The sequence below is a fragment of the Mytilus edulis genome, chromosome 1 (assembly GCF_963676685.1).
Source record: "Mytilus edulis chromosome 1, xbMytEdul2.2, whole genome shotgun sequence".
In the NCBI taxonomy this organism is placed as follows: Eukaryota; Metazoa; Mollusca; class Bivalvia; order Mytilida; family Mytilidae; genus Mytilus; species Mytilus edulis.
In genome coordinates, this window is record NC_092344.1 from 125,645,996 (window position 1) to 125,672,729 (window position 26,734).

General features: G+C 34.2%; 2 protein-coding genes across 2 annotated transcripts in view; both read left to right on the plus strand.

Annotated features, from left to right (window-relative positions):
- Positions 1–294: 294 nt before the first annotated feature.
- Positions 295–4,149, plus strand: LOC139509644 (probable serine/threonine-protein kinase clkA). The gene is made up of 3 exons (XM_071296235.1): positions 295–1,161; positions 2,461–3,396; positions 4,108–4,149. Exons 1-3 carry the CDS (start codon positions 295–297, stop codon positions 4,147–4,149), a joined length of 1,845 nt encoding a protein of 614 aa, XP_071152336.1.
- A 934-nt stretch (positions 4,150–5,083) lies between these two features.
- LOC139506051 (QRFP-like peptide receptor) overlaps positions 5,084–26,734 on the plus strand; it is a 79,880-nt gene continuing 58,229 nt past the window's right edge. The window contains exon 1 of the mRNA XM_071295338.1: positions 5,084–5,741. Coding sequence (XP_071151439.1) covers positions 5,429–5,741 — 313 coding nt within the window. The 5' untranslated portion in view covers positions 5,084–5,428. The remainder of the gene's footprint in view (positions 5,742–26,734) is intronic.

Sequence of the window (26,734 nt, forward strand, 5' to 3'; positions counted from 1 at the left end):
GCTTTACAGACAAACAACAATAACAAGGCTTTACAGACAAACAACAATAACAAGGCTTTACAGACAAACAACAATAACATGGCTTTACAGACTAACAACAATAACAAGGCTTTACAGACAAACAACAATAACAAGGCTTTACAGACAAACAACAATAACAAGGCTTTACAGACAAACAACAATAACAAGGCTTTACAGACAAACAACAATTACAAGGCTTTACAGACAAACAACAATAACAAGGCTTTACAGACAAACAACAATAACAAGGCTTTACAAACAAACAACAATAACATGGCTTTACAGACAGACAACAATAACATGGCTTTACAGACAGACAACAATAACAAGGCTTTACAGACAGACAACAATAACAAGGCTTTACAGACAAACAACACTAACATGGCTTTACAGACAAACAACACTTACATGGCTTTACAGACAGACAACAATAACATGGCTTTACAGACAGACAACAATAACAAGGCTTTACAGACAAACAACAATAACATGGCTTTACAGACAAACAACAATAACATGGCTTTACAGACAGACAACAATAACAAGGCTTTACAGACAAACAACAATAACAATGCTTTACAGACAGACAACAATAACATGGCTTTACAGACAAACAACAATTACAAGGCTTTACAGACAAACAACAATAACAATGCTTTACAGACAGACAACAATAACATGGCTTTACAGACAAACAACAATAACAAGGCTTTACAGACAAACAACAATAACATGGCTTTACAGACAAACAACAATAACATGGCTTTACAGACAGACAACAATAACATGGCTTTACAGACAAACAACAATAACAAGGCTTTACAGACAAACAACAATTACAAATCTTTACAGACAAACAACAATAACAATGCTTTACAGACAGACAACAATAACATGGCTTTACAGACAAACAACAATAACAAGGCTTTACAAACAAACAACAATAACAAGGCTTTACAGACAAACAACAATAACATGGCTTTACAGACAAACAACAATAACAAGGCTTTACAGACAAACAACACTAACATGGCTTTACAGACAGACAACAATAACAATGCTTTACAGACAGACAACAATAACATGGCTTTACAGACAAACAACAATAACAATGCTTTACAAACAAACAACAATAACAAGGCTTTACAGACAAACAACAATAACAAGGCTTTACAGACAAACAACAATAACAAGGCTTTACAGACAAACAACACTAACATGGCTTTACAGACAAACAACAATAACAAGGCTTTACAGACAAACAACATTAACAAGGCTTTACAGACAAACAACAATAACAAGGCTTTACAGACAAACAACATTAACAAGGCTTTACAGACAAACAACAATAACAAGGCTTTACAAAATAACAACAATAACAAGGTTTTATAGACAAACAACAATAGCAAGGCTTTACAGACAAACAACAATAACAAGGCTTTACAGACAAACAACACTAACAAGGCTTTACAGACAAACAACAATAACAAGGCTTTACAGACAAACAACACTTACATGGCTTTACAGACAAACAACAATGACAAGGCTTTACAGACAAACAACAATAACAAGGCTTTACAGACAAACAACAAGGCTTTACAAACAAACAACAATAACAAGGCTTTACAGACAAACAACAATAACAAGGCTTTACAGGCAAACAACAATAACAAGGCTTTACAGACAAACAACACTAACATGGCTTTACAGACAAACAACACTTACATGGCTTTACAGACAGACAACACTTACATGGCTTTACAGACGGACAACAATAACATGGCTTTACAGACAAACAACAATAACAAGGCTTTACAGACAAACAACAATAACAAGGCTTTACAGACAAACAACAATAACATGGCTTTACAGACAAACAACAATAACATGGCTTTACAGACAAACAACAATAACATGGCTTTACAGACAAACAACAATAACAAGGCTTTACAGACAAACAACAATAACAAGGCTTTACAGACAAACAACAATAACATGGCTTTACAGACAAACAACAATAACATGGCTTTACAGACAAACAACAATAACATGGCTTTACAGACAAACAACAATAACAAGGCTTTACAGACAAACAACAATAACAAGGCTTTACAGACAAACAACAATAACAAGGCTTTACAGACAAACAACACTAACATGGCTTTACAGACAAACAACACTAACATGGCTTTACAGACAAACAACAGTAGCAAGGCTTTACAGACAAACAACAATAACAAGGCTTTACAGACAAACAACAATAACAAGGCTTTACAGACAAACAACAATAACATGGCTTTACAGACTAACAACAATAACAAGGCTTTACAGACAAACAACAATAACAAGGCTTTACAGACAAACAACAATAACAAGGCTTTACAGACAAACAACAATAACAAGGCTTTACAGACAAACAACAATTACAAGGCTTTACAGACAAACAACAATAACAAGGCTTTACAGACAAACAACAATAACAAGGCTTTACAAACAAACAACAATAACATGGCTTTACAGACAGACAACAATAACATGGCTTTACAGACAGACAACAATAACAAGGCTTTACAGACAGACAACAATAACAAGGCTTTACAGACAAACAACACTAACATGGCTTTACAGACAAACAACACTTACATGGCTTTACAGACAGACAACAATAACATGGCTTTACAGACAGACAACAATAACAAGGCTTTACAGACAAACAACAATAACATGGCTTTACAGACAAACAACAATAACATGGCTTTACAGACAGACAACAATAACAAGGCTTTACAGACAAACAACAATAACAATGCTTTACAGACAGACAACAATAACATGGCTTTACAGACAAACAACAATTACAAGGCTTTACAGACAAACAACAATAACAATGCTTTACAGACAGACAACAATAACATGGCTTTACAGACAAACAACAATAACAAGGCTTTACAGACAAACAACAATAACATGGCTTTACAGACAAACAACAATAACATGGCTTTACAGACAGACAACAATAACATGGCTTTACAGACAAACAACAATAACAAGGCTTTACAGACAAACAACAATTACAAATCTTTACAGACAAACAACAATAACAATGCTTTACAGACAGACAACAATAACATGGCTTTACAGACAAACAACAATAACAAGGCTTTACAAACAAACAACAATAACAAGGCTTTACAGACAAACAACAATAACATGGCTTTACAGACAAACAACAATAACAAGGCTTTACAGACAAACAACACTAACATGGCTTTACAGACAGACAACAATAACAATGCTTTACAGACAGACAACAATAACATGGCTTTACAGACAAACAACAATAACAATGCTTTACAAACAAACAACAATAACAAGGCTTTACAGACAAACAACAATAACAAGGCTTTACAGACAAACAACAATAACAAGGCTTTACAGACAAACAACACTAACATGGCTTTACAGACAAACAACAATAACAAGGCTTTACAGACAAACAACATTAACAAGGCTTTACAGACAAACAACAATAACAAGGCTTTACAGACAAACAACATTAACAAGGCTTTACAGACAAACAACAATAACAAGGCTTTACAAAATAACAACAATAACAAGGTTTTATAGACAAACAACAATAGCAAGGCTTTACAGACAAACAACAAAAACAAGGCTTTACAGACAAACAACAATAACATGGCTTTACAGACAAACAACAATAACAAGGCTTTACAGACAAACAACAATTACAAGGCTTTACAGACAAACAACAATAACAAGGCTTTACAGACAGACAACAATAACAATGCTTTACAGACAAACAACAATAACAAGGCTTTACAGACAAACAACAAAAACAAGGCTTTACAGACAAACAACACTAACAAGGCTTTACAGACAAACAACAATAACAAGGCTTTACAGACAAACAACAATTACAAGGCTTTACAGACAAACAACAATAACAAGGCTTTACAGACAAACAACAATTACAAGGCTTTACAGACAAACAACAATAACAAGGCTTTACAGACAAACAACAATTACAAGGCTTTACAGACAAACAACAATAACAATGTTTTGCAGACAAACAACAATAACAAGGCTTTACAGACAACTGAAGATTGAGCAACACACCACCAAAATCTTGGATGAACTCAAGTGACCCGGAAGGGTAGTTGTTGTAGTCGGGGCACCCGTTGAGTTAATGATTTCAAGTAACAGTCCAATGATAAAACACGTTGGTTTATGGTTAAAGTGAGTGAAAGAGGATTGGATCTAGTAACGACATATCGGTGGTCCTCTATGACACGAAAAAAGCATTTTACTAGACACTTTTATGATGATTCAGCAATGGTTTGGTTAAATTTGGTGCTTTTTAATAACATATGATCAAATCGTTGAATGACCCTTCACCTAAATTGTTGAAAACTGCATTGACAAAAAATGTCTTGATGTAAAGTAGTATCACTCACCAGGAGCTAATATGAAGATGTCGTAGGATTGCAAATAAAACAACTTTTCACAAGAGACCAAATTACACAGAAATTAACATATATAGGTCACTGTACAGCCTTCAACGATGAGCAAAGACTATACAGCATAGTCAACTGTAAAAGGCCGCTTAAGGACAAATGTAAAACCAATTCAAACGAGATTAATAACTGCTTAATTTATGTACAAAAATGAACGAAAAACTAACACAGCAACATACGACAACCACTGAATTTGAATCGACTAATGCTGAAACGATAGTAATTTATCATTATACATGTAATAATTCCGTACTGTTGCTTAAAGATCCTGCAGGTATCGTCACTGTCATTTAAAACAGCTGACATGATCCTTCTGTGGTTAAACCAGTTTTGACCCACTGTTTCACCTTAATTTTGTTTTTTCTTTGCAATGACAAAAACAAAATAAATGAGATAATGTTGAAAACGTCTGGAGTTATAATTATACATTTTTCTTCGTTAGCACAGTATATCATAATACTAAGCTCAGGTAAACCAATAGATTGTTTAACGCGCTGATTGGCTATTATTGTAAGGAGATTTTCTTCACAAACACAATATAAAAAGTTCAAAATGAAGAAGAAAACTTCTGTTGTCGTTTATTGATTATTGATAAGTGAGAGTATATACTATTGTGGTCTAGTAATGGATACTACGAATCTGAAAACTACGATTTATAAAGATTTACAAATGTGCAAACTGTGATGTAAAAAGTCATCAAAAGACATTATCTATAAAACTGTGGTTAAAAAGTTATACGCTTGACAATGTTTGGGGAACAGACGCAATGCTAACCTACGATACAACGAATTGTTAAAGTTTAGTATGTATAAAATATTTTGGTTTATTTTCAAACAATGGATGTATAAAGTTGGATTATAATTTTGTAGATAATGGTTAATGATAGCAATGGGAGTCTAGTTCTACATCCGGGTACTCCGTGGAACCAGTCAACATTTTGGTCTCAAGATTTTAATGACTCAAATTTAGTTCTGTCAGATTTCGACGGAATCATAGAAGCGTGGAAACAAAGTTTGATCACTTTAAACCAGCCAAATACAATTGTTTTAATAGCTTTATATGTTCCTGTATTTCTGACCGCTATAATAGGGAATCTGACCGTTCTGTTTGTGATTATTCCTAACCGACGGATGTGGAGTGTTACTAATAATTTCTTACTTAACCTAGCTATAGCAGACCTCTTAGGTAAGTCAACTTTTAGTAAAGTAAAACAGGGCATATAGTATAATACTGTAGGGTAACTGTTCTAGTTCAAATTTACAGGGCATATAGTATGTACTGTGGGATATATGTTTATTACATGATAACTAATTATTACTTTCCCTTTATTGAAATGTGTTTTTTTGGAAATAAAAGATTAAACCAACCCATAGTAAAAGGCAACAATTAGACATATCAACTATTTTAGTTTTAAATGAAAGGGAAAACGGTACTATTTACATTTTCCCGGCATTATGTTGGCCTTTTGTGTACCCAAGGCAGGTGAAGAAAGTCAAATCAGTAGCGCTGTGATTGGATGTAAGGGTACAATATATTTTTTAGTTACTAGTATCTATGAATAACTGCAGCGTGTATATTTACAATCTATAAATTTTGAAACCTATAGAAATATTCTTTACAGAATTATTCGATAAGACTTCCAAAATTTGATAAATTTGGTGCAAAATGACGGTGGGCATGAATAACATAAATAAGCTCCGTTGGAAGTTGGTCATGATACTATTTGGCTTTAATATTTAAAACAGAATAAAAAACATTACTAACACCACATATAACTGTTTTATTCAGATTTTTATCATTAAAAGTGGTAAATTCAGAAAATGTTAATGGTGTCGCCTATGGCAAAATAAATAGTACCGTTTTTCCTAAAGATGTTTTTATTTTCAAGCTATTTAAATTATAAAAGATATTTTAGGTACATATGGTTTTAACTTTATCTGGTTAAGTCAAAAGGTAGATAATATAACGAGTTTATACATTATGTAAGTCATATCTAGAAACTCCATGTCCTTTAACGTTAAAAAGGGTCCGAGATACAATTTGCGACCCATAAATAAACGGTTTTATACCGTACTCAGAGATAAATTATTTGAGATATACCAAAAGCCCTAGAACTTTAAGAAAGCTGAGAGATGCAATTTCTGGTCACCACGTTATCTATCTATACCGGTAAACAGAGATGAATTATATGAATATGTGCTTATATCTGAATACTACATCTTAATTTCCGGTCACTAAGTAATATATACTACACAGCAACGCAATAGAAAACAAACAAATACATAACTCAAAGGTCATAACGACCCGACAGAAAACAATTTAACAAATTACAAAACGGTAACAGCAACCCAACAGAAAACAACCTAACACATAGCTTAACGGTTACAGCAATCTAACGGAAAACAATTTAACACATAACTCAACGGTGACAGCAACCCAACAAAAAACAACTTAACACATAGATCAACATTGTCATCACTAAAGCAAAACTCAATGAGTGGCGCGGCTTAGGGCACCCAGGGCGCGGCGCCCTTCTATTTTTGGCTATCGAGACCACTGCTCATCAAGATGCAGGTAAAACCAGTGGACTACCTCTAGAAAAGAAACTATCTGTAATCTTAGTCACAATTATCATTCATAACACTGATATTAACAAACTGATTTAAAGATCTGTATAAAGTTAAATGTAGTACCGGTTATGATCAAAAGATAATTTACTGTTACTAACAGGTCGACGTACCTGTAACATGCAGTCGTAATAAAAGATAAATGGTAAAAGATAAATGGTAAAAGATAAATGGTAAAAGATAGATGGTTTACGAGGCAGGAAATATCTAAACATAACAATAAACAATGTACAATAAATACTTCACACGTACTGTAAAACACAAACCATCTGTTGCTGCTCGCTACATAATCAATTATATAACTAATTTACATTAGCCTTTTTATTATATACTTACTTTGTAAATGATTATGTCATATATAAAGTAAACAGACAGTGCATATGAATTCAGAATTTAAGCTCACATAATTTTATTCTACGTGTTACTGAAATTTAATTGTTTTACAGTTCTTCAGTGGTCACAGTACATAAATTACATTGAATTTTAGTTTATAAAGGGTCACAATATATTTATATAATACGTGTACTTTCATAAATCTCAAAGCTATATAAAAAAAAGAAGATGTGTTATGATTGCCAATCAGACAACTCTCCACAAGAGACCAAATAACACTAGTTAATTTTGAAAATAGATATAAGAAGATGTTGTATGATTGTCAATAAGACAACTTGCCACAAGAGACCAGATGAGTTTTTGGTTCGGGGTTCGTGTTGTCCTTGCATTTTTTTCTTTCCATTTTTGCCATGGTGTTGTCAGTTTTTCTCAGACTTATGATTATTTGTCCCTTTAGGATCTCCGTCCTTGTTGCTGCATTGTTTATCGTTTGATATAAAAACTGTTCGACCAAGCATGTTTGATATGATTGTTAACTAGAGACGGCATATTAAGAATGAATAGTAGTTCTCTAAATGAACATTTGTTCAAGCGAAATCTAGTAGATTCTTCAAACTGCTCGTGTGGTTTGATCGAGTCTACAGCTCATTTCTTATTGCATTGTAAAAAATATGACGAATTGCGTAATGACATTATTTTCTCAATTAATTATCCAGTCACACTAAACACGAATTTACTTTTATTTGGATCACAAGCTCTAAATTTAGACCAAAATAAAGATATTTTTGGAAAAGTACAAAAATTCATACTAAAGTGCAAGAGATTTACAAGTTAAATTGTTATTCACTATTCCCACTAAGTTGCATTTCATCTAAACATGTGTGTAGTATTTCGGTGTAGTTTTCTTTTTTTTTTTTTTTTTTTTTTTACTTTTTTTTTCTTCTTTTGTTGTATTTATTTTCATTATTTTTAAATGAGTTTTTTTTTTCTCCTTTCTTTTTTTGTTATATAGTTACTTAGTTTATACTTGTTCCATATCATAGTAACATTGCATGCTATATTTATGTAATAGTTAACTGGAGTTGGTATTTCAAGGAAACGGATTAATATAAGCTATATATATAGCTTGTTTCCGAATCCTATTATTATTGTGTATTTTGTATGATGATATATTTGTATTGATGATGAATAAATATGTTTAAACTAGAGACGGCATATACCAAAAGAATAATAAGTATTATGGAATACTTGGCTAATTTCCAACATGTGCAACAATAGTTAATACTAAAACAAAAAGAAATGCTTGGCGGTTTCTTATTTTTGTTGTTCCATTCGAAGTATTAGAATTTTTGAAAAACAAAATATGATGAAATTTTGTTCATTGTAAAGACTCTTAATAGTATACTGCATACGATATACATTTTTCCGTGATTTTCGTTTTCAAACCGCATTTCTTCTATCAATAAAATCTAAATGAAAATGTTGATCACTGCAATGTTAACGTCGTCCCTAGAAACCCTTGGGGACATTATTAACGATTGAGGCAACATATTAAAATGCGATTTTTATTGTTTCAAACATGAATTAATTAAGGCGGAATTTTGAAATAGTGTTTCGTCATATGCAATCATTTGGTACAAAATGGTCAAAAGAAGTTCAAAAACATTGCTGATGTATTATTGTCTTCAAGACTTATACTTCAACTTCACTTGAATCCGTATTCATGGGATCTTCAATTTACGCCTTAGCGCATAAACTAGACATGTTCAGCTATTAAAAGGAAAGAATGTCAACATTGAAAGTGAGACAATGGTAAACAATTTGTTGTTCAATTCAATCAACAAAAAATCCGCTTTCTTATACAGGTAAAAACGAATATCAATATATTTGTTTTACCAGTAACTTGGAATCAGACAGACCTGGAATGATCTAATTGCACGTGCTCGCTATATTTATATCTATGTTTAAATCGGCTATATGACTGTAGACAGTCTTCGCAGGTCATCTGGATGTTTTTAAATAAAAGTCAATGGCGTCTAGACTAAAATTCTCACGAAAAGCTGATACATATTATCAAGTTCATGCATTGTAAGTTGTTTATTTTATGCAATTAGTAAAGTAGATACACGTTTTAGTATATTATAAATAAAATATGCAATTCTGAGGGAAATCGATCAGCATACTTTCGATGGAATTTAAATCTTAAACTTCCTGAAAAATCACTCATTGATAAAAATATTTTTTTATTCGTGAGAAATAATTAAATTTTTAATGCTGCACATCTGATTTTTTTTTTTGTTCATCAGCTAATCATTTTGTCGATGTGATCATGACGTTATGAACGTTTTTTTTCACGATTTGCTCCTATAAAACAAAACAAAAAGTTAAACGGAATGACTGTAATTTTTTGTATCTGTCTCTTCGAAATATCCTCTAAAAGTGTGCAGTTACAGGTTTTTTCTGTGTGTACCACATTGTTTTATGTAATTTCCTCATAGACAGAAAAGGTAAAACAGCCGTTCCTGAAATAATTGTAAACTATTTACACAGAGATAAAGGAGTAGGTTCAGTAAGACTTTTTTTGGCCCCAAAATAAAGCAGTTTTACAAAATAGTTAAAATGTAAACTTTTAGTTATTTATTGGAAGTAGAATGCTTCTGCTACATAAATATGGGCTGTTTTTGACAATACAATGCACATATATCGGATACTAGCATCATTGAGTCATGCTAAATTACAGAAATCTTCACAATTTTAGCATTTTAGTTAAATTTAAGACAGCTTCCGTCTTAATTGAAAGTGGCCGCATTCGTGTTCATTCTTAATATTGAAATTTAAGTTGTATTTGATGATAATACTTAACATATATGAAGGTTGAGGATGAACACGGATACGGCCACTTCCATTTTTGACAAAAAACAACTGAAAAGTGACATTTTTGGGCATATTAGATAGATTTTTCATATCTAAGCTAGAATCAAAGCATTTTTAATGAGTAAATCAGTTCAAATCTTTCACATAAACTTATTGAATCAGCTGAAATAGACACTTAAGTGTTAAAAAAAGTGTCTAAAATATTTGGTCAGATGAACTTGAAATTTGAGGTCAAAATCGGCTCTTACCGGACCTACTCCTTTCGCAAATGGGTATTTCGTTGATATAACGCAAATGTTAATAATCTAATGTCAAAACTTTTAACATGTAAAACTACACCAAAGTTTCAGTAAATGGAGGTCGTAACTGATGAGTTTAGGGCATATCTCACGGCAATGAAATGTGAAGATTCATCAATCTTTAATTCCTTGAAATTTGACTAAAAGGGCGGGGCCAAAAAGAATGAAAAAAGGAAATGCAACAACATACCAATGATTTACAGGCAAAAGAAGTTTAGTCAAAGAATAAAACAGAGTTTAAAAGGAAAATGTACGTTACGCGTAGATAAATTTGTAGAACTTTTAACTAAGAATATTTGACATTTTGGGTCTACTTATGCTGGTTGACGATTGCTACATTTGATATTTGGGTCTACTTATGCTGGTCGACGATTGATACATCTGATATTTGGGTCTACTTATGCTGGTCGACGATTGATACATTTGATATTTGGGTCTACTTATGCTGATCGCCGATTGATATATCTGATATTTGGGTCTACTTATGCTGGTCGACGATTGATACCTTTGATATTTTGGGTCTACTTATGCTGTTCGACGATTGATACATTTGATATTTGAGTCTACTTATGCTGGTCGACGATTGGTACATTTGATATTTGAGTCTACTTATGCTGGTCGACGATTGATACATTTGATATTTTGGGTCTACTTATGCTGGTTGACGATTGATACATCTGATATTTTGGTCTACTTATGCTGGTCGACGATTGATACATTTGATATTTTAGGTATTCTTATGGTCGACGATTTATACATTTGATATTTGGGGTGTACTTATGCTGGTCGACGATTGATACATTTGATATTTGGGTCTACTTATGCTGGTCGACGATTGATACATCTGATATTTGGGTCTACTTATGCTGGTCGACGATTGATACATTTGATATTTGGGTCTACTTATGCTGATCGCCGATTGATATATCTGATATTTGGGTCTACTTATGCTTGTCGACGATTGATACCTTTGATATTTTGGGTCTACTTATGCTGGTCGACGATTGATACATTTGATATTTGGGTCTACTTATGCTGGTCGACGATTGATACATCTGATATTTGGGTCTACTTATGCTGGTCGACGATTGATACATTTGATATTTGGGTCTACTTATGCTGATCGCCGATTGATATATCTGATATTTGGGTCTACTTATGCTTGTCGACGATTGATACCATTGATATTTTGGGTCTACTTATGCTGGTCGACGATTGATACATTTGATATTTGGGTCTACTTATGCTGGTCGACGATTGATACATCTGATATTTGGGTCTACTTGTGCTGGTCGACGATTGATACATTTGATATTTGGGTCTACTTATGCTGATCGCCGATTGATATAACTGATATTTGGGTCTACTTATGCTTGTCGACGATTGATACCTTTGATATTTTGGGTCTACTTATGCTGGTCGACGATTGATACATTTGATATTTGAGTCTACTTATGCTGGTCGACGATTGGTACATTTGATATTTGGGGTCTACTTATGCTGGTCGACGATTGATACATTTGATATTTGGGTCTACTTATGCTGGTCGACGATTGATACATCTGATATTTGGGTCTACTTATGCTGGTCGACGATAGATACATTTGATATTTGGGTCTACTTATGCTGATCGCCGATTGATATATCTGATATTTGGGTCTACTTATGCTTGTCGACGATTGATACCTTTGATATTTTGGGTCTACTTATGCTGGTCGACGATTGATACATTTGATATTTGAGTCTACTTATGCTGGTCGACGATTGGTACATTTGATATTTGGGGTCTACTTATGCTGGTCGACGATTGATACATTTGATATTTGGGTCTACTTATGATGGTCGACGATTGATACATCTGATATTTGGGTCTACTTATGCTGGTCGACTATTGATACATTTGATATTTGGGTCTACTTATGCTGATCGCCGATTGATATATCTGATATTTGGGTCTACTTATGCTTGTCGACTATTGATACCATTGATATTTTGGGTCTACTTATGCTGGTCGACGATTGATGCATTTGATATTTTGGGTCTACTTATGCTGGTCGACGATTGATAAATTTGATATTTGGGTCTACTGATGTTGGTCGACGTTTGATACATTTGATATTTGGGTCTACTTATGCTGGTCGACGATTGATACATTTGATATTTGGGTCTACTTATGCTGGTCGACGATTGATACATCTGATATTTGGGTCTACTTGTGCTGGTCGACGATTGATACATTTGATATTTGGGTCTACTTATGCTGATCGCCGATTGATATAACTGATATTTGGGTCTACTTATGCTTGTCGACGATTGATACCTTTGATATTTTGGGTCTACTTATGCTGGTCGACGATTGATACATTTGATATTTGAGTCTACTTATGCTGGTCGACGATTGGTACATTTGATATTTGGGGTCTACTTATGCTGGTCGACGATTGATACATTTGATATTTGGGTCTACTTATGCTGGTCGACGATTGATACATCTGATATTTGGGTCTACTTATGCTGGTCGACGATAGATACATTTGATATTTGGGTCTACTTATGCTGATCGCCGATTGATATATCTGATATTTGGGTCTACTTATGCTTGTCGACGATTGATACCTTTGATATTTTGGGTCTACTTATGCTGGTCGACGATTGATACATTTGATATTTGAGTCTACTTATGCTGGTCGACGATTGGTACATTTGATATTTGGGGTCTACTTATGCTGGTCGACGATTGGTACATTTGATATTTGGGGTCTACTTATGCTGGTCGACGATTGATACATTTGATATTTGGGTCTACTTATGCTGGTCGACGATTGATACATCTGATATTTGGGTCTACTTATGCTGGTCGACGATAGATACATTTGATATTTGGGTCTACTTATGCTGATCGCCGATTGATATATCTGATATTTGGGTCTACTTATGCTTGTCGACGATTGATACCTTTGATATTTTGGGTCTACTTATGCTGGTCGACGATTGATACATTTGATATTTGAGTCTACTTATGCTGGTCGACGATTGGTACATTTGATATTTGGGGTCTACTTATGCTGGTCGACGATTGATACATTTGATATTTGGGTCTACTTATGATGGTCGACGATTGATACATCTGATATTTGGGTCTACTTATGCTGGTCGACTATTGATACATTTGATATTTGGGTCTACTTATGCTGATCGCCGATTGATATATCTGATATTTGGGTCTACTTATGCTTGTCGACTATTGATACCATTGATATTTTGGGTCTACTTATGCTGGTCGACGATTGATGCATTTGATATTTTGGGTCTACTTATGCTGGTCGACGATTGATAAATTTGATATTTGGGTCTACTGATGTTGGTCGACGTTTGATACATTTGATATTTGGGTCTACTTATGCTGGTCGACGATTGGTATATTTGATATTTTTGGTCTACTTATGCTGGTCGACGATTGATACATTTGATATTTGGGTCTACTTATGCTGGTCGACGATTGATACATTTGATATTTTGACCCAAATATCAAATGTATCAATCGTCGACCAGCATAAGTAGACCCAAAATATAAAATGTATCAATCATCGACCAACATAAGTAGACCCAAACATCAAATGTATCAATCGTCGACCAGCATAAGTAGACCCAAATATCAAATGTATCAATCGTCGACCAGCATAAGTAGAACCAAAATGTCAAATGTATCAATCGTCGACCACCATAAGTAGACCCAAATTTGAGATGTATAAATCGGCGACCAGCATAAGTAGACCCAAAATATCAAATGTATCAATCGTCGACCAGCATAAGTAGACCCACATATCAAATGTATCAATCGTCGACCAGCATTTGATATTTGGGTCTGCTTATGCTGGTTGATGATTGATACATTTGATATTTTGGGTCTTCTTATGCTGGTCGACGATTGATACATTTGATTTTTGGGTCTACTTATTCTGGTCGACGATTGATACATTTGATATTTTGGGTCTACTTATGGTCAACGATTGATACATTTGATATCTTTGGCCTACTCATGCTGGTCGACGATTGATACATTTGACATTTAAGGTCTACTTATGCTGGTCGACGATGGGAACATTTGATATTTTGAGCCGACTTACGCTGGTCGATGATTGATACTTTTGACATTTTTGGTCTACGTATGCTGGTCGACGATTGATACATTTGATATTTTGGGTCTACTTATGGTCAACGATTGATACATTTGATATCTTTGGGCTACTCATGCTGGTCGACGATTGGTGCATTTGTCATTTTGGGTCTACTTATGCTGGTCGACGATGGGAACATTTGCTATTTTGAGCCGACTTATGCTGATCGATGATTGATACATTAGACATTTTGGGCCTACTTATGCTGGTCGACGATTGATATATTTGACATTTTGGGCCTACTTATGCTGGTCGACGATTGATATATTTGACATTTAAGGTCTACTTATGCTGGTCGACGATTGGTACATTTGATATTGTTGGTCTACTTCTCTACTCGACGTTGATTGCCGAGTGTTATTTAACAAAATTAATGCAAACGTTCGCGTGCTGGTCGAAGATTGATACATTATATATTTTGGGTCTACTTATACTGGTCGACGATTGGTACATTTAATATTATGGTCTACTTATGCTGGTCGCCGATTGATACATTTGATATTTTGGGTCTACTTATGCTGGTCGACGATTGATACATTTGATATTTGGGTCTACTTATGCTGGTCGACGATTGATACATTTGATATTTTGGGTCTACTTATGCTGGTCGCCGATTTATACATCTCAAATTTGGGTCTACTTATGGTGGTCGACGATTGATACATTTGACATTTTGGTTCTACTTATGCTGGTCGACGATTGATACATTTGATATTTGGGTCTACTTATGCTGGTCGACGATTGATACATTTGATATTTGGGTCTACTTATGCTGGTCGATGATTGATACATTTTATATTTTGGGTCTACTTATGCTGGTCGACGATTGATACATTTGATATTTGGGTCTACTTATGCTGGTCGACGATTGATACATTTGATATTTTGGGTCTACTTATGCTGGTCGACGATTGATACATTTGATATTTGGGTCTACTTATGCTGGTCGATGATTGATACATTTTATATTTTGGGTCTACTTATGCTGGTCGACGATTGATACATTTGATATTTGGGTCTACTTATGCTGGTCGACGATTGATACATTTGATATTTTGGGTCTACTTATGCTGGTCGACGATTGATACATTTGATATTTGGGTCTACTTATGCTGGTCGACGATTGATACATTTGATATTTTGGGTCTACTTATGCTGGTCGACGATTTATACATCTCATATTTGGGTCTACTTATGCTGGTCGACGATTGATACATTTGATATTTGGGTCTACTTATGGTGGTCGACGATTGATACATTTGATATTTGGGTCTACTTATGCTGGTTGATGATTGATACATTTGATATTTTGGGTCTTCTTATGCTGGTCGACGATTGATACATTTGATTTTTGGGTCTACTTATTCTGGTCGACGATTGATACATTTGATATTTTGGGTCTACTTATGGTCGACGATTGATACATTTGATATTTGGGTCTACTTATGCTGGTCGACGATTGATACATTTGATATTTGGGTCTACTTATGCTGGTCGATGATTGATACATTTTATATTTTGGGTCTACTTATGCTGGTCGACGATTGATACATTTGATATTTGGGTCTACTTATGCTGGTCGACGATTGATACATTTGATATTTTGGGTCTACTTATGCTGGTCGACGATTGATACATTTGATATTTGGGTCTACTTATGCTGGTCGATGATTGATACATTTTATATTTTGGGTCTACTTATGCTGGTCGACGATTGATACATTTGATATTTGGGTCTACTTATGCTGGTCGACGATTGATACATTTGATATTTTGGGTCTACTTATGCTGGTCGACGATTGATACATTTGATATTTGGGTCTACTTATGCTGGTCGACGATTGATACATTTGATATTTTGGGTCTACTTATGCTGGTCGACGATTTATACATCTCATATTTGGATCTACTTATGCTGGTCGACGATTGATACATTTGATATTTGGGTCTTCTTATGGTGGTCGACGATTGATACATTTGATATTTGGGTCTACTTATGCTGGTTGATGATTGATACATTTGATATTTTGGGTCTTCTTATGCTGGTCGACGATTGATACATTTGATTTTTGGGTCTACTTATTCTGGTCGACGATTGATACATTTGATATTTTGGGTCTACTTATGGTCAACGATTGATACATTTGATTTCTTTGGCCTACTCATGCTGGTCGACGATTGATACATTTGACATTTAAGGTCTACTTATGCTGGTCGACGATGGGAACATTTGATATTTTGAGCCGACTTACGCTGGTCGATGATTGATACATTTGACATTTTTGGTCTACGTATGCTGGTCGACGATTGTTACATTTGATATTTTGGGTCTACTTATGGTCAACGATTGATACATTTGATATCTTTGGTCTACTCATGCTGGTCGACGATTGATACATTTGACATTTAAGGTCTACTTATGCTGGTCGACGATGGGAACATTTGATATTTTGAGCCGACTTACGCTGGTCGATGATTGATACATTTGACATTTTTGGTCTACGTATGCTGGTCGACGATTGATACATTTGATATTTTGGGTCTACTTATGGTCAACGATTGATACATTTGATATCTTTGGGCTACTCATGCTGGTCGACGATTGGTGCATTTGTCATTTTGGGTCTACTTATGCTGGTCGACGATGGGAACATTTGATATTTTGAGCCGACTTATGCTGATCGATGATTGATACATTAGACATTTTGGGCCTACTTATGCTGGTCGACGATTGATATATTTGACATTTTGGGCCTACTTATGCTGGTCGACGATTGATATATTTGACATTTAAGGTCTACTTATGCTGGTCGACGATTGATATATTTGACATTTTGGGCCTTCTCATGCTAGTCGACGATTGGTACATTTGATATTGTTGGTCTACTTCTCTACTCGACGTTGATTGCCGAGTGTTATTTAACAAAATTAATGCAAACGTTCGCGTGTTTTACACACCATATTTTTGAATTTTAATTTGTGTAAACTTCTATTTAGATGTTTCGTCATTTATTTTAAAATGCATAAAAACTCATAAGCTCGATTCTCTAAGGATGACGGTACTTCCTCATTCTACCAATTATCATTAAAAAATACAATAAAACAACATTCATTGTTTGAATTCTATAAATACGATACTAACTGTAGTGATATTTAATAGTTGACACTTTTCTTATACAATGTGTCCAGGTTTCTTTTTATGACGATTTCTTCTGTAGTGAAATATTTCAATATAAATCTAGATATATTATAAATGTTTCATTTAAGCTCACTTGTGGAACCGAATTTTATTAGATGCACCAAGAAAGTTTTACTGCTCGTGCATTGTATTCTTTTCAAGTGCACAGTAGTTTTGTTTGTGATTTTTTTTCTTCTTTTAAACCTGATTGAGCACTGATAATTCTGGTGTAGAATTTTGCAACAGATCAACATTAATGTCGATAATGTTAACAAAATCTGATTATTAGGCGAGTGATATGAGAGCCAAATTTACATTTTTAATGCACCTACCTAACACACGGCTAAATAATATATCACTGGAAAGCTAAGAATTTGTTCTTTCTAAATATCCCGGTCGTCAAAAGAAATTATGGTGCTTTTTTTTTTTAACTCGTGGTCAAAGGTCATGGGTGCAATTTCAATTCACGGATACTTCCAATAGAAAAATCGAATCAAAATAAATGCAAAAATGAAACAATTTTATAGGAATGCTGTATTACTGTTGGGAAAATATATTTCTATCATAGTGTTAATTAATTTTGGTTGATTTTAACGGTAACGCATGTTACGTAACGTTTTCTCTCGGAGTCTTTGAAAATCAACCATTAAGTCACACAAATGTATCTGTAGTCGCCCTTGTATTATCTAAATCTTATAATACCTCCGTATCATTTGATTGCACGTATTTACAAACATATATCTGCAAATTTGATATAAATAATCCGACACAAAATATTTGAAGCAAGGGGAAATTTAACATATGACGTATTTTTAATTGTTTAGAAAGTCCCATGATGAGCTGTACATTTAAATTGAGGAAGCGTATGGTCTCCTGTTAGTTTGAAAGCCTACGAACCGCTTCAAGATCAGACAACCATAGGGCGGATTTTTTGTTATTATTGTAGTGCAATATGTTGAGTCTGGATCATACCGCAATTTCATTTACATCACTAAATCAGATATTGTAAGAGTACTAACTAACATTACTAAAATGAGTAAAGTGCTACTAGTATATTTATATCAACAAATTTTAATATAAAACATCACAAGGAAAAAATGACCACTCATTGTACGTCAAACTGTGTTTGATTTTACTTTAGTCGGCCGCCGTGTATCTTGAGATATCTTATTAATTAAACAACACTTGACAAAGGAGTTTGTACTTATTTTAAATTACGCTAGTGATGACCTTCGGCTACTTTGGCACTACGTAATACTTTTTTATATCTTGTTTCACCGCTTCAAACGGAGGACAAGGTTATCCTAATATTGAACCTTTTATTTGGCTTTCTTATGTTAAAATCCCGTTAGCGTATAACCTAAATGATCGAAACGTCGGACCAATGGGATGTAGTACCATTTAGGTGTCGGAATATTGCGATATCGGAATATTACAGCTTCATTTTAACTTGTAATCTAATCATTCATATCGGTCAAAATATCTATACAAAGACAACTCCCTTGGCATGGGCATATACCAGTACAGCAGAGGTTTTGCTCAAAGCGGACACAAGATCTACTATATACAGATTGAATTAAAAATTGGAAATGGACATGAGAGATTTGTCAAAGAGACACCAACCCGATCAAAAAGCAGGCAACGGCCGAAGACCACCAATGGGTCATCAATGCAGCAAGAAACTCCCAAACCTGGAGGCGTTCTTCGGCTGGCCCCTAAACAAAAATGTACTAGTTTGAAATGATAGTGGACGTCATACTAAGCTTCGAAATATACTCAAGAAATTAAAACAAAAAATCATACAAAATATATAAGAAAGGCCAGAGGCTCCTGACTTGGGACAGGCGCAAAATTGCGGCGGGGTTAAACATGTTTTTGCAATCTCAACCCTCCTCCTGCGTGAACAGATCAAATCTTGTAGAAAGTTGGATAACACCATACCGGACCGATGTTGCCTTTTAACCAACCAAAGTCATATGGAGAACTTTTATTGTTTCTGTAGTTAGGTCGACATTGTCTTGGATAAAATTTTGACCCCCAGAAGAAGAATAATGCCATGTAGAATGTATGCCCCATTTTCAATTTTTCTAATCTGTTGATCAGTCAAACTTGTTAATAGTTATCAAAGGTGTGTCCATAAATACGGTGCTTTTGTATTGATAAATCTAAATGAAAATCAGTTAAAAAGAATAAGACAAAATTATAGAGCTGCTGTATACAATATTGGATGTACCTTGGTCTTGTTGAGGCTGTATACATGTACATTGTAACTATAAATTGACCATATACATGTATTTTTAGTATTTGTTGAAGCTGATAATATGTTATGTAGTTTTCTCGGCGGCGATCCTCGGGCATAAATTAAGCCCGGTTAACTGAGCAAGTAATTAAAGTTGTTAACCAGAATACTTCCTTGTGTACAGACACGTCATCTTTAATCGTCGAAATGTTAGTAAAAGCTGTTTTATGTTCAGAATAAAATAGCTCTTTACTTTCTGACTTCAAATTTTGTAGCAAATATTTAGCGATGCAAGCTCGATGGTATAAAGATTTAATAGTAAAATTATCATGAGTTATTTCGTAAATCAGATCATTACGTCCATTTGTATTTTTGTCCATCTGATGAGTTAAGCCTTTTTCAACTGATTTTTATAGTTCGTTCTTATGTTATACTGTTATACCACTGTCCCAGGTTAGGGGAGGGTTGGGATCCCGCTAACATGTTTAACCCCGCCACATTATTTATGTATGTGCCTGTCCCAAGTCAGGAGCCTGTAATTCAGTGGTTGTCGTGTTTATGTGTTACATATATGTTTTTCGTTCTTTTTTTTTTACATAAATAAGGCCGTTAGTTTTCTCGTTTGAATTGTTTTACATTGTCTTATCGGGGCCTTTTATAGCTGACTATGCGGTATGGGCTTTGCTCATTGTTGAAGGCCGTACGGTGACCTATAGTTGTTAATGTTTGTGTCATTTTGGTCTTTTGTGGATAGTTGTCTCTTTGGCAATCATACCACATCTTCTTTTTTCGATATATTGTAGGAGATATATGTATTTTAACACTCAATACAACTTGAGTTTGCTACTCAGAGGATACCTTATGAAGTTGTGTAACTTGCTTATAGGCTTTATACATTTGCAAAATATACAAACAGACAAATCAGAATGAGTTGTAGATCTATTACCCTCGTTGATATATATGAGAAGAGACTGGTCGGTAGAATTGGTACATGTAGTACAAAGTCTTTGTACAGACAAAATAGAAGATGATAGGTTGTGCTTACGAAATATTCATAGCAACTTTTATGATATTTTGTATTTTCAAATGGGATGTTTTCATTTTTTTCATATTCATCGACCAGTCTTCTGTAAACTTCATCTTTTCGTTTTCCCACTGCGGCAATACAACTGTATCTTCATTTAAGTGTTTAACTACATAGTTTCTATGTAGTAAATACATGACAGACTATGCATCTATGTCAATCAATAGATAGTTTTTGCTCTTTAGCAAAGGAAGGGTTTCATTGTGAACTGGACTGTGAAAATTTGACACGACTCGGAAGATTTTCTACAATTTTCCGAGACGATTCCTTTTTTAGAAATGGGTGAATTCTACAGAACTCAAAAACTATGTTTTACTTTGATTTGATCTTAATTTCGGACGATTTTATATCTATTTAAGCTACACTGAAGTTCAAGATAGAAATATAACCGTTTAAATATGATTTATCGTACTCTAATAGCACTATTAAGTACACGGAAATCGACTAATATATTCAGTAAAAAAACGGTAACGAAATAGATAAAGGATTCTGGAAACTATAGTGATTTTACCCAACATCGTAAAATTACAGAAATTTGTGATTTTAAGAATTTTCTGAAATGTTGAGATAAAGTCTTGATCTTGAATGAAAAAACGATAACTGATGAGTGATTTGGTGTGTTCTAAAATGGATAGAGTGCAAAAGCATTTAATAAAAAAAAAAATTTTAGATCCGAAAAGGTCAGGATTATGAAAATTTTCGTACAAAATGTCAAATATTTAGAAGGAATGCAAAAGCATGCGGAGTTTTAGTTGTAAATATTGTTTTTCATTATTCTAAGAATCTAATTCACTTAATTATTCTGTCTAAAAGAAGAGATACGACTAATTTCTTTTGCTTGAAAAACATGTCGTAATTTTATAATTTTCAACTAATTTCTGAAATAAACGTCAATTTTACAAAAACTGCACCGTACGATTTTGTGACGACATGGCAAAAATCAAAGTTAAATCATTATTCTTTCATTTAAAAAAGAAATTAGCCGTGTGTTAGGTGGGTGCATTAAAGTCCTTAACTAGACGTCTTTTTCAAATATTACACTCGCCTATATTAGTGTCCATTCGATAATCTGTTCTGATGTAAATATTTCGTTCGAGATTGGGCAGTACCATATCCATTAAGCCCCGGAAGAACTCAGATGAGGTCAGCAGACAGTTAATGGTCTTTTAGTCCAACCAAACCCCGGAAGAACGTAGTTTAGATCACCAGTTAATGTTCCTCTAGTCCCACCTAACCCCGGAAGAACGCGTTTGAGGACAGCAGTTAGTGCTCCTCTAGTCCCACCAAACCCCGGAAGAACGGAGTTTAGATCAACAGTTATTGCTCCTCTAGTCCCAACACAAGAAACCCTAGAAGAACGCGGTTGAGGTCAGCAGTTAATGTTCCTATAGTCCCATCAAACCCCAGAAGAACACAGCTGAGGTCAGCGCGGTTAGTGCTCCTCTAGTCCCACCAAACCCCGGGAAAATGCAGTTGAGGTCAGCAGTTAATGCTCCTTTTAAGTCCCACCAAAGCCCAGAAGAACGCAGTTGAGGTCAGCGCAGTTAATGTTACTCTATTCCAACCAAACCTCAGAAGAACGCAGGTGAGGCCAGTGCAGTTAATGTTACTCTAGTCCAACCAAACCTCAGAAGAACGCAGGTGAGGTCAGTGCAGTTAATGTTACTCTATTCCAACCAAACCTCAGAAGAACGCAGGTGAGGTCAGTGCAGTTAATGTTACTCTATTCCAACCAAAGCCCAGAAGAACGCAGGTGAGGTCAGTGCAGTTAATGTTACTCTATTCCAACCAAACCTCAGAAGAACGCAGGTGACCTCAGAAGAACGTAGTTGAGATCAGCAGTTAATGTTCCTCTAGTCCCACAAAACCCCGGAAGTTAGTGTTTCAGTTGTAACTAAAGACAGTACAAGTTATTTTTTATTAAGTCTTCAAATCAATCAAATTATTCACCGATCCTGTTTTTATGGAAGGTTCAAATTGTCTTACACACCTTTCGATTTGGCTTTGTAGGAAATCCGAGTTGTGTCCATAGACGGTCAGAGCTGTTTTCGTACCGAGTTGTTTGATATTTGGTACTCTTAATTTTCGTTCTAAATTTGGGGAAGAGTACCAATAGAGCGTAAAAAGTTGCGAGCAAATGTATACATTTTCAAAGGAATAGCCTCAAACCTTTATGAAATTTATATTTTTTCTCAAGTTGTACTTTGAAAGAGTTTTCGCTAGCTGCGAAATATTTGCTCGACTAGTAACTCTTCGCGCGCACGAGTAAAATAAATAATAAGATTGTTTTGTTTGTTATGCAATACAACTTTTAGTCAGGTTTAATCACTGAGATAAATCCTTTCAATCTGATAAATGTGCTTCGGGGCAGTTATATATAGATATAGGAAGATGTGGTGTGAGTGCCAATGAGACAACTCTCCATCCAAAACACAATTTATAAAAGTAAACCATTATAGGTCAATGTACGGCCTTCAACACAGAGCCTTGGCTTACACCGAACAAAAAGCTATAAAGGGCCCCAAAATTACTAGTGTAAAACCTTTCAAACGGGAAAACCAACGGTCTAATCTATATAAAAAACGAGAAACTAGAAACACGTATAAATTACATAAACAAACGACAACTACTGTACATCAGATTCCTGACTTAGGACAGGTGCAAACATTTGCAGCGGGATTAAACGATTTAATGGTACCAAACCTTCTCCCTTTTTCTGAAACAATAGCATAACATCACAACATAGAAAACCACACGATAAAATATCAATTTTAAAACTCATATATAAAAACTCTTTGTTTTGAACTGTATAATAGGATAATCACTTACTAAGAACATGATTTACATTCATTCTTCACAATAAAGAGACACCAAATCCTACAATTTCATTGGTCAAGATCACTTTGATATATTCTAAATTATATATATATATAATTCGTCTAAACATCCGCCCATCAATGTTAATTTGTAAATTTGCTTTCGCAAATATTTGTTCTTCCCTCGCCGGGATTCGAATTCATGCTACTTAGATATCGTATATATATTTGGTGTAAAATAAATAGCAACTCATGTTGTGGTTAACCATCTTTGCCGCCAGTTAATTGTTTTCTACTTGTTATTAAATAAATTTGTTACACCTTGGGATCAATTTACTTGTCAATGGTCAATGGCAGTCAGCAGGGTTTAAGAACATCAGTGGTTCGAACTGTTAGTCGAATGCGTGTTGTTAAAATATTTGTTTGTCACTCTTTTGGTCCGTTGATAATTGTTGTTTGTGCTGTATTTAGACCCCTCTACAATGAAATTTGTTTGTTACATGCACACGTATAAAAATTTTTGTATCTTTTGTATCTAACGCAATCATAGGTTTGAACGTTGTTATCAATTTAGACTTGTTTATATATATATAATCGAGGTAAATTATATGGCCTACATATTTTATGTTAACACTCGTGGCTGTCAAATGTTCCCGATGGAGGTAAAGTAAAAACACAAATAAAGTAATATAAGGCAAATAAACTCATCATAGATACCAGGATTAAAATTTTATATTCACGCCAGACGTGCGTTTCGTCTCCAAAAGACTCATCAGTGACGCGCGTATCAAAAGATTTAAGGGCCAAATAAAGTACAAAGTTGAAGAGCATTGAGGACCAAAAATTCCTAAAAGTTTTGCCAAATACAGCTAAGGTAATATATTCGTGCGGTAGAGAAAGAAACCTTAGTTTTTCAAAATTTCAAAGTTTTGTTTTAACAGTTAACTTATAATAACTGATAATGATAAAAGATATTTGTTATCTTGAAAAAAAACATTTTTTATTATTCATGATTTAACATCATACTTATATTTTTAATAATAGTTATGTAGTGTTTTTTTATTGTGTTATTTTTGTGCTAATTCAAGCGCTTCTATTATTGGCACGCCTGGTAAACCATCTAATCTCAACCAAATGGTTGAGACGGAAAAAAGTATTCTGGCACTTCCTGTTGAGCTTTTCTGGTTCAAAATATAGAAAATAAACACAGGGTAGGTCGAACGTCGATTTACTGAAAATCAATGACTTTTTTGTAAAATCGGAGAATGTCATGCCATAGATAAATTATAATTGTAACTAATATGTCTCTTCTTGGTTTAAAATATTTTAAATTGAAGTCACAATCACTTTTCTCCTACTGATTATAATATTTACATTCTTTAAATCCGATAGAACTGTTAGGATATTAATGACTTAGCAAGAAAATATGTCAATTAATTGTGGTTTTTTTTTTGGCTTTACGATAACCACGTCTGTAAATTGCCCAAATATTTTTTTTCAAGCCTACTCTGAGCAGAAAAATAAAAAAAATATAAATGGTTGAGATATAAAGGTATTGGTTGAGTCTTTCTGTCACAATGTTGAGACTTTCTGGTTACGCTGTACTACTCGAGGAGTTTACCTTTTTTTTACGGTTAACCAGATTCATGTTTTCATGATTTGGATGAATTCGATTCCTAACAGACATTAAGATTTATTTAATGCCGAAAATGCTTACATTTATAAAGAAATAAAATAGTTAAAAACTAAACAATCGAACAGGACCCTTTTTCTAGGTTTATTTTTTCGTACACATTATTTCAGGTGGTGATAACTTAAATATGAGTAAAAGGTGTCATGTTTGTCATTATAATACTTATCACAAAAAAAATATGATTCGATTTTAAAATTGCTTTGTAAGTATTATAAGTGACGCCCAACTTAGTGTAATCACAGGTGTTGTATTGTATTGAAATAATTAAAACTTAGATGTTTGTTCACAACTGCATTCAGGGCAAATCCTTAATATTTGGTAATATTCAGCAACATTTATATTATAACCCGGACCCCGTCACACTAGTCCGTGATCGCACTACGATCTCTAAAAAAATAATGCTATTAGCGATCGTAGTGCAGTATGGTCATGTTACGGTCTTGATGAGGTCTTGGTATTCGTGTTGAGAGTAGCCAACATTAATTTAAACATGTTCAAATTCTAATTCTATCTTATTCATTCTTATGTGACGTCATTTTTCAGTTTTTGATGATCTGTTTTACAAATTCAAATGACGTAATTTTTTCGTCATTTTTCAGTTTCAAATAGGACGTCTCTTGGCGTAGAGGCTTAAACTTATTCGGATGTGTCTACTTTTGTGTTTCAAATGTCTGGTTATGTAAATGTATTTCAGTTGTTTCCTGTAATTAGTTAATACTTCAGTTTTATCATGTACATCTTTTGAATATTAATTTTATAAAATTTACTGTTTGCAAAAGTATAAATTATTCTAAATTATAGGGATTTTCTGGTAACTAATAGAAAACCCTTGCCGTTTTTGGCACAACCTTTTTGAT

Coding starts and splice junctions, on each gene's coding strand:
- LOC139509644 (XM_071296235.1), top strand. CDS start 295: ATGGCTTTACAGACAGACAACAATAACATGGCTTTACAGACAGACAAC. Junction 1,162..2,460: donor AAACAAACAACAATAACAAG/GCTTTACAGACA, acceptor AAGGCTTTACAG/ACAAACAACAATAACAAGGC. Junction 3,397..4,107: donor AAACAAACAACAATAACAAG/GCTTTACAGACA, acceptor AATGTTTTGCAG/ACAAACAACAATAACAAGGC.